General features: G+C 36.7%; 1 protein-coding gene across 2 annotated transcripts; it reads left to right on the forward strand.

Annotated features, from left to right (window-relative positions):
* Window positions 1-1,131: 1,131 nt before the first annotated feature.
* LOC144716530 (Plastid-lipid associated protein PAP / fibrillin family protein) lies at window positions 1,132-3,743 on the forward strand. Of its 2 annotated transcripts, none has more exons than XM_078591663.1 (9): window positions 1,132-1,367; window positions 1,440-1,544; window positions 1,613-1,747; window positions 1,823-1,918; window positions 1,993-2,073; window positions 2,174-2,260; window positions 2,876-2,931; window positions 3,001-3,117; window positions 3,552-3,743. In XM_078591663.1, the coding sequence occupies exons 1-8, from the start codon at window positions 1,188-1,190 to the stop codon at window positions 3,113-3,115; spliced, it is 855 nt and encodes a 284-aa protein (XP_078447789.1). In that variant the 5' UTR covers window positions 1,132-1,187; the 3' UTR covers window positions 3,116-3,117; window positions 3,552-3,743. The 2 variants fall into 2 exon arrangements, with proteins under 2 accessions (XP_078447789.1, XP_078447790.1); XM_078591664.1 differs by having other exon boundaries at window positions 3,558-3,743.
* Window positions 3,744-10,066: the final 6,323 nt, after the last annotated feature.

Here is a 10,066-nt window from a genome sequence, read left to right on the forward strand (position 1 = left end):
TAGCCCGCGCGCCCAGCACGCGCGGACCGTACCTGATTCGTCTCGCCTTGGGCGTGGACGGGCACGTGCACAGTCTGCCGTGAATCACCACCGACAGTGGCAATGGCCTAATAGATCAGGTATTGGGCATCGCTACCCATTTGACTCAGTACTTAGGACTTCATGAGTCGAACATGCGGACAAACCTTCCCAATAAGCACGCAGGCCTCTGGGCAAGGAATGCCGCCTAGTTAGGGGCCTAACAGTAAGGTTTAGGGTCTTTACTGAAAACTAATTTAACTTTAACATAGACTAGTCAACCTGACTGGCTCGAGACGGGGCAAGACTGGTTTGGGACTGGACAAGACGGGGCAAGACTGGTTTGACATAGACTACCGATTTTTTTTGTGCGTCTTCCTCTCCTGGATGGTCGCACCACCACTGGTGAGGTTCAGATTCTCAACCCACACTTTGCACGGCCTACAGAGCTGATCTCTCTCTCTCTCTCTCTCTCTCGTTTCTTCTCTCTCGCTCTCTCGTTCCTTGTCTCTCTCTCTCTTTCGTTTTGTCTCTCTCTCTCTCGCGTTTCTTCTCTCTCTCTCTCGGGTGTCTTGTCTCTCTATCTCACTCTCTCGGGTTTCTTGTCTCTCTCTTTCTCCTTTCTTGTCTCTGGCTCTTTCTCATTTCTTTTATCTCGTTTCTCGTCTCTCTCTTTCTCTCGTTTCTTCTTCTTCTTCTTCTCTCTCTCTCTATCTCTCTCTCGTTTCTTCTTCTTCTTCTCTCTCTCGTTTCTTGTCTCTCTCTCTATCTCTCTCTCGTTTCTTCTCTCTCTCTATCTCTCTCTCGTTTCTTCTTTCTCCCTCTCTCGTTTCTTCTCTCTCTCTCTCTCTCGTTTCTTTTCTCTCGTTTCTTCTCTCTCTCTCTCTCTCGTTTCTTCTCCCTCTCCGTCTCTCGTTTCTTGTCTCTCTCTCTTCTCTTTCTCATATCTCCGATTAGTGCGAATTCGTGCGATGTGCGGTGCGAATTTCCTCATGAATTCGCACTACACATCGCACGGAGCCTTTCGTGCGATCGAAAATTCGCAAGGAGGTGCGAAAATTCGCACCGCACCGCAGCGCACGACCTTCTGTAACCAAGACCGTGGCCAGCCCAGACCGTTATCTTCTTCGTGCGGCACGAATCAGCTACAGTTTCCCGCCAGCTTGGTCATGGCGGCGATGGAGAGGGCTGCTCAAGCTTCGGCCTTCTCTGCCATGGCGACTGGGCAAGATCGCCTTCTCCACCGATTTCCTCTTCCGCAGAGCTCCGTAAATCTGTTCCGAGGTCCTCGAATCGGGCGGCGGCGCGCGATTTCCTGCTCGGCGCCGGCGAACGCGTCGTCTGTCACGGTTTTGATCCAATTCTTCGTTTTTTTTCCAGAATTTTGCTGTTTTCTAGAGGGTATTGATCTGTGATTGTAGGTGGAGATGGAGCAGAAGAAGCACGCGCTGTTGAGGGCGGTGCAGGACACGGGACGCGGTCTCGCGGCGACTGTCGATCAGCGATCCGCCATTGAAGAAGCATTGGTATGGTTCTACGGCGAATTTAGGGTGTCTAGATTTTTTCCTTGTTCTTGAAAATTCGGAAATTTAAGGTTTGCGTCGAAGAATTCGGCGCTGGATCGGCTGTAGACCTTTCGAAGTTGGATGGTACTTGGCGGCTGGTTTATACGTCTGCCTCTGATGTTCTTATACTGTTTGAAGCTGCTCAGAGGCTCCCGTTCTTAGAGGTTTGTTCTTGATTTTGACGGTTTTTGGGAATTTGATCTTTCCCATTTTGAAGGGAATGCCACGGATTCTTTCAGGTAGGGCAGATCTATCAGAAATTTGAATGCAAAGATCGATCAGATGGAGGGGTTGTTCGTAATGTTGTCCGCTGGAGCATTTCTAATCTTCTGGAAGTGAGTTTATTCTAGAAATTATGAAGAGTGGTCGCCATATTTTTTGACTGGTGTAAGTTGTTTCCGTTTTTTAGGAACAAGAAGGAGCGACATTGGTAGTTTCTGCAAATTTTTCTCTTGTATCCAAGCGTAACATTTATCTGCAGTTTGAAGAAGTAAGCGGCTGATAGAATAAGAATTATCTGGGCTTGCTGAGTTTCAAAGTTTCAGGAATTATTCTTATTTTAACCTGTTGCTGTTTCTTTCCCATTGTAGGCATCAATTGAAAATATACAGATCAGCGAAGAACTTCAAGCGATTGTTGCACCAGCGATTCTGCCTCGGACATTTCTTACTCTCCAGGTAATTCTTTTGTCGACAAACTTCCCGATCCATATTTTTTATTTGAATTTTTTTCTATCAAACTTAAGATCCTAAGTTATGGAGGGTGCGGCGTGACTACTCAGAGATACTGTCAGTCGTTTGATCGTATGGATGTTAATCAAATTTATAGTTGTTGTAGATCATATTTTTTAAGTGGGTGTTCTTCCCAAACTTATTACTAAAGTTTGGCTATCTGATCCGAAATGATCCGAAAGAAGATCAATCTTATCACTTCTATCGATGAAGGCAACTGGATAATAATCAGTGATTGATCAAAACGCTACTCTGGCAGGGGACTTTTTTATCCTTTCTACCTGTCTTTCTGCCCCATGATTTCAGTTTTATTTTTACTTTTTGTCAATCATTCAAATTGATAACTGTCCGATGGTCGATCAATTACAATTGATCAATCTGATCAGGGTTTCGCCGTACCCTACCTCTGGCAAACAATTGAGAGACTAATTACTGGATGAATTCTCAATGAAACATCGAATTGATAAACTCTTGCTCCCAATAAACTGATCTTACTAAACCAGGCTTAGTTTCCATATTCTAACGAGACTAACTGTTTCTATTTCGGCGGGTTGCTCACAGATACTCCAGTTCATCAAGACTTTCAAAGCCCAAGTCCCCTTGAGAAGCTCTGGGAGGTAATCTTGTTAAAAACTGATCCATACACTATCACATTTGGCTCACTTGATATTTTCCCTTTGTTTTAGTCGTTCCCCGGCAGGATTGTATTATCTCTCATACTTGGACCGAGATATGCTCTTGGGGCGGGCGGTTGGGGGTGGCGGCGTGTTCATCTTCACCAGAGCACAGGCCCTTACTTGAAGGTTCTGCTAGACCCAATCTTCCACAATTGTTATTATTGGGCCACGCATATAATAAATAAATTAGCCTGAAGTCTATTTAATCTAGGCAGATAAAGAATGGAGATAAGGAATGAAGTATACAAAAGGCTGTCAAGTGTATGATATTTAGCAACTTTCATGATGATGCAAAAATATGTGTAGAGATTGATGTCCTGTTTAATTCTTTGGTAAATATTAGTGATTTTGTTGCTACTTAGTGTATGATAGTCATTTTGCGATGATGTGTCAGTATTTGAGAAACTCGTCCAATCTAGGATTGGTTCACATCAAGGCCATCTAGTGTATGATAATAAATTATTTGTGATAATATGAATATACGGAGATCAAGATTCTTTGCAGTTTGAAGGATAAGATATTCCTTGTACATTCCAAAAAAAAAGTTTTCCTTGTGTCAGTTACAGGTGAAAGTTCAATCTACTCTAATTCGATGAAGACCTTGGAGACCTGAACTTAAGTGGGGAATGAACTCATCTATGTCTCTTTATTTAGGATACTTAATTGAATACTTGCACAACTTCATAAGTTAATGTTGATTTTATTGTATCCTTCAGACTGTATCAAGGTAATAATAAATTTGTAAAAAGTCATTTTGTTGCCATATTTCATCATATTTCCGTGAAATGGAGGGAGTCTGCTGTTGAAGCATGCACCGAGTGATTTAAAGATTTGTAGATTGTAGATGGATTTGAATTCCATATTCTTAACTATGAAAGTGGATCTTTTAGACGTATGAAATGTATACATTTCATTAATATATGTTAGAAAAAAAATGTGTTTTCAATATTCAATATTGTTCATTTGGTAACATCATATTTGTTTTCTCCCCACTTCCATAATCGATGTTATAAGTGTCCACTATCAAGTTAATAAAAGTCACTACAGATTTTTTTTGGTTCAAAGGCACAAACAGAATGTGGAGAGGCTGGGTTCCAAAAGTATCATATTCATTTTATTACTTTCTTTGCATCCTTCAAGTAAATCAATGCATTTTTACGAAATATACAAAAGAATATTGAGTATAATACAGGAAGTCAGTGTATAACCAAACATATAACATTTTCCAAAATATTCACCAAGAAATAAGCTCCCTTCATCCCATTGATGACATTTATGGCAATGAAAATATTTCCTAATCCCTGCTGATAACTATGTGATTATGTATTATGTGTCAGTAAAAAGAGTAGTATCATGAATGGTGTTATGAATATATAACTTTTCATTATAGAGAAAAGGGAGACCAAAATACTTTGTAAAAATTACATTGGAGTTTTATTAAGCAAAAACCATCCTGCCACATGTCAAACGTATTACTGACATTCTCAATGCTGGGAGTAAAGTTTTATTCAAGACATTATCTTAATTTTCTTAAGATGGAACACCTTGTTTTTCTAAGTTTTGAAAGATCATTTCAGTAATCATTTTTTTTCAAAAAAATATAAATTCTCAAGATAATAATGAGATACTCACATAACATAATCAGGGATTCAGATTAAAACTTTTATGTTACCCCCTTGAACTTTGTGTCAAGTGTTACTTAATTCGTTTTAATCTTATCTTTAATTTCAATATATCATGAAATAAAATATTTTTTAGTTATTCCTAGGTCTAACCCTCACAATAAGTTTTTTTAAAATTGGAATTAAGTTTTTTAGTCTTTATAGATTAAAGTGTAAAATCTATGAAGTCCTAATTTGACTGGAAAAGCCCTGGTAAATGCATTTTGATTTCGCTAGACTCATGATCACTCTTGGAAAAATGTCCTGAACACCTGGAAATATAACAAGTAAATGATAAATTAAAATTTAAATCTTTGGTCAATAGGCCAAAACTTTGACTTTGGATATTAATGTTTTTTAAAAGATGTTTCGTTCATCATTGGTCAAAGATCAAGGTCAAGCCTCATAAGTACAAATAATTATATACTGAGTACATCATTTAAATAATGTTAGAAATTAACAATTTGTGAATAAATATGTACTGATCTGAGAATGAAGAACATGGTGCCTTTTTAACTTATTTGGGGATGATTTTTGTAGATCTTGTTATACATCATGCTGCTACACTTCTCGAGCTTGTTTTCCATCTATAATAAGGTTCCACGAGCTCAAAATACAGCAGTGCCTACGATTACCTTTTCTCTCATGTAATTTTTTATGCAAAAAAAATCTCAACTACTTCACACAAATATCCTTGTCAGTTAAATTTTGATGGTTAAAAATGTATCTACAAATTAGAAGCATCAAGTAAATGGGAGGTCTTGAGAAGAGGATTGGTTTTAATATTTACTAATTATTGGATGCAGAAGGCTGTTAAGATGTTTAACAGATATTGTGTTATAAAAAATAGTATTGGAGGAAAAAGGTAATAGAATCTCATGACGCTAACCTTACTTCCCAAGATGGACCATTTGCCCTCATGCTGAAAGAAAATATCCAGAAATATCCCATAAAAAATTTATCAATGAAGGAAAAGATAAATTATTTAAAATTAAATTTTTTTTGGCATATTTAAACCAAACACAAATATGGTAATAGATAAGCCATTTTAAAGTGTTTGGTGTAGGAGTCAGAGAGAACAGCCGAAAAGAGCAATGGAATTTCAACCTTTGGGATTTCCCATGTAGATCATAATTAATGAACGAGCCTTTAATTTATTGATATCCTTTGGTGTACTTTTTCAATCTAGACTAACATGTAGGAAGTTATGACAAAATAACTAACAGTATAGAATGCGGAGGAAAAACAAGTGAAAAATTAAAATATCTAATTAATATGTTGTTATGAAAACCTGTATCTAGTGTTTGATCTTCGGGTATTGATAGTCTAGCCTGAATAATAAATATTAAAATATTTTATAAAAAAGAAGCATAAGAGGAATCTAATTAATAAAAAATAAAAGTATTATTTTATTACATCAAACTTTATCTATTACAGCTGATTGGGCTCAATTACTTGAAAGAATGATTTTAGTATTTTAGTATTGCTGTGAAGTACGATTATAATATTAAAAAATACTTAGTTCTAATAGAGGCTAAGGTAGTAGGATAAGGATAATGGAGCAATGATATAAATATGTAAAATATTTTAATCTACCTCATATTCTATTCTTTATGTTGAATTGGAGATAAAAAAGAAGAGAATCTGATATATTGAAGATTGCCAAAGTTTTAGTAGTGTATTTTAAACAAGAACTTTTGTTTAAAAGCGTTTCAGTTATTCAAAATTTGACATTGTGTACAACAATATACAAGGATTATTGTTCTAACTTATATAACAATTTTCATTTTTGAGAGGTGTATTAAGTCAAAATATTCCCTGAAACATAAATGAAATGAATAAAACATGGGAGCAAAGGAAAAACAGAATAAGTTTTAACTCAAAACAAAATTAACTAGAATTGACTCCACAAGAAACTCAAAAGCTAGCGAATTGTTTTATAAAAAAGGAACATATCAGTCTCAGGAAGATGAAAAAAAATATTTGGTGAGAGGTCATGAATATATAAATGATAAAGTGACAATATGTCAACTCTTAGGATTAAGGTTGGTCCGAGTTTGCACTATGACAATCTTATGGGGGATAAACAACACAACACAGAGTTATGCATTTTGTACCATCCTCCTGGTCCTCTTCCAATTTCTAGAGGGTTATGCATTGGCGAACATTAACGACAACATCAGAATTCATGACCTTATTAACTGCGAATAGCATGCCCTTCGTACATAGAAAATTGACTGAAACTTTGAAGAATCCGAAAATTACATCTCACACAAATATCACAAATCCAATTTAAAGTCATCATTACTCATGTTGGATTTAAATAATGAAGTTAGAGGATGTACAAAAATAGCAGTTGGACCGTAATGATATTATACCATGCCAATAAATGTATATCTTAAAGATAATTATTTTTTGGATACTCAAGAAGTGCATGAAAATATCTCAGTATAATAAAAATATTTACTCCAGGTCATTTGATGGGGAGGTTTGAACTTATAGGTTTTTTTGTGAAGACATTAAAGAGGACTAATGGGAGCTCTTTAAGAAAACAGTTCATGAATTTGGTTTTTTATGAACCCTTGGATGCTATGGTACTTGAGTGTCAACTGTTGGGTTCTAGAGGCCTTGACATGGATGAACAAAACAAAACGATTCACAGTGGAAGACTTGAACGAATCGAACGACATCGACACAAATATTAAACGAAGTACCTTTCCACGGATCGCATCCGTGATTTCTTGGATGCCAGAGTGAGCCGAGTCAAGTTGCTCACGTGTGCAGCCTCTAGATGTATCCACGTGGTCCTTGGCACGTTGAATCTCCTTATTCTCATTGACGAGCCTTGTTCTTTCTCCGTCGGTGTCGTTACGTCGTCCCGATCACATAGTGGAGAGAGAGGGGGTGTAGGGAGGCGAGAGAAGAAGAGGAAAGGCCCCTGAACAATTCTGGGCTGGGTGAATTTCGTTCAGGGCCTTCCCCTATTTATACTAAGTGGGTATTTTTCATAAAAACCCCTAAAATTTAAGTATATCTTCCGACGTCCAAAAGACCATTTGCGTGTGGCCCTCTAGGCCCATGTATCAGTCTATTTAACGGATCTAGTGGCCCAATAACCTTTATTGGCATTCCAAATTAATTAACTATATCAACATCTAGATTAATTAATGTCGGATCGATTTTACCCAATCAATAGGTCAGGTCTCCAACACATGGGATGCCAAGCTACACCTCGTGCTCTACAAGATACAAAGGAGTGTGTATCGACTCACTCATGGAACTTGTTCATTATCGGTTACCGTGTACTTATAATCCCTCATCCACTTGACGCTCCTTGGATGACTTAAGGTATGGTCAGCTGTCGAACCCTAATCGGTCAGCATTCGGAAATCATCAGCGAACTCTTCTCCAATATTTCATTGCCTTGGCCAAGGACTTCATTGCATCATCTACCTTGAGCTCTCACCTCTTATACCGAGGGTGGACAATCCCATCTTGACCACTCAATCGTCTTCGTGAACTTCTTGATGTAACCGAACTAATACTGTTTAGAATCCCATGATTAGAGACTCGTTGTCCATAGACAAAGTACAACCGTCCATCCACAAGACGTCTTTGGTGTCTCAGGTCTCAAGACCACTTACACAACCGTGACGTGAATCAACCTGATTGACAGTTTCATATAATACCATTCAGGGATTCGTATGGATCAATTAGTGAAATCTTTCCACTAAAGAGCACCCACTATCTATCTTTAGTGTCTCCACACTAATGGCTACGGGACCGGCCAAACTGATCATATGAGTGATGCTAGATGGTGCTATTCTATCTGGATACTTCAATGTCCTTCTCGTGTATCCTTTGAATAGGAATGTTTAGAATACATGCTTAAAGACTAGTGATCTCCGTATTACGATCTCATCATAATTCACTAAGTCTGATCATTCATGGACTTCATTATACGCATCACACATGCACTATAATGAATATGTTTTATTAATGAACATGGAAGGAGATGTGGAATGTGTGATCGGCTTGCCGGCCACATATATTTCCATCATCAACTAGGTTGAGTTGTGTTAGTGTCCTTACCATTGGATCACAAAATACATATTATGGGCAGAGAGTTATGTCTAGACTATGACCTATAAGTCCGTAAGCATGGGACTCCATAAAATCATATCCCCACGAGTGTAGCAACATGCATACAAAAATGTCAACAAAGGATAATCCACACTTGCTATGTAAGGAAATAAAATATGGTAAGTTGATGCAATCAAGTCTTTGGTCAAGTTAATAGTGAAGATTAAGCTTTAGGGAATTCTAGTAAAATAATTTAATATGTATTTTTAAGAAAGTTCAAAGTAATGAATTTCTTGATAAGGGTTGTGATCAAGCAAAACAGGTATTCAGTCAACCAGTTGACTAGTTTTAAGGGAAGATCAAATAGCATCTATAGTTATAATAAAAGGCTACTTAGTTGAGCCTATGGTGAAAAAGTCAAATCACTCTTTTAGGAATTGGATTTTTAGATAATTTTAAAGCTTTAGTAGAATGGTGACACCAGAAATATTACTATAAAATGGTGACACCTTTAGTAGAATGATGTATCAAATATACCAGAAAAGTTTAGATAATTTGAAAGCTTAAATTGTTGGCATAACTAGGATAATTGATTGGTGATTGGAGAAATGACTATACCCTAAGCCATGTTAGGAGTGTCTACGAAATGAATTATTATGTGTACATGGTAACTTATGATTGATAGGTTTGATCGAAATGTTGAATAAAGTATTTGTACCATTTAATATACAATATGTATTGACACCTAACATGTAGCCAATTCAATCTATGAATTGATATTTATTGATCCAATATTAATCTATTAATTTTTAGATATAATTAATTAACTTATGATATAATATATAAATATTTGGCCCACGTATTCACTAAGAATACTTATACATGAGCCTAGAACTTCACAATCACAAGGTTTTTACATAATAAGGGGTTTCATAAAAAAATTTATTCAGTAGAATAAGACATTATGTTCCAAGTGAGAAGGAATGACACCCATGGGATTGATGAATCAAAATAAATAACATCCACACAACATTACTTGGTTAAATAGTGTACCTTCCAACTTTTTAAATAAGATTATATACCTAATTGTCTTAGGAAATCTAGATTGTTTAATAAGTCATGGCCATATGTCCATTATGAGTCAGATAAATATATATTTGGAGTGATTCTATAAATAAAAAATCTATTTTTTGTTTTGTGAAATAATCATATATTTTTGCCTAACTGTGATGTGTCAAGCGAAATTCTGAGCTGTGAATGCCCATTCTTGCACAATTTTATTCATTTTACTTTTGGATATGATAGTTTTAATGTGTAAGGAGTTAGGAGCC

Source organism: Wolffia australiana, chromosome 2 (genome assembly GCF_029677425.1).
Source record: "Wolffia australiana isolate 7733 chromosome 2, ASM2967742v1".
Taxonomy (NCBI): Eukaryota; Viridiplantae; Streptophyta; class Magnoliopsida; order Alismatales; family Araceae; genus Wolffia; species Wolffia australiana.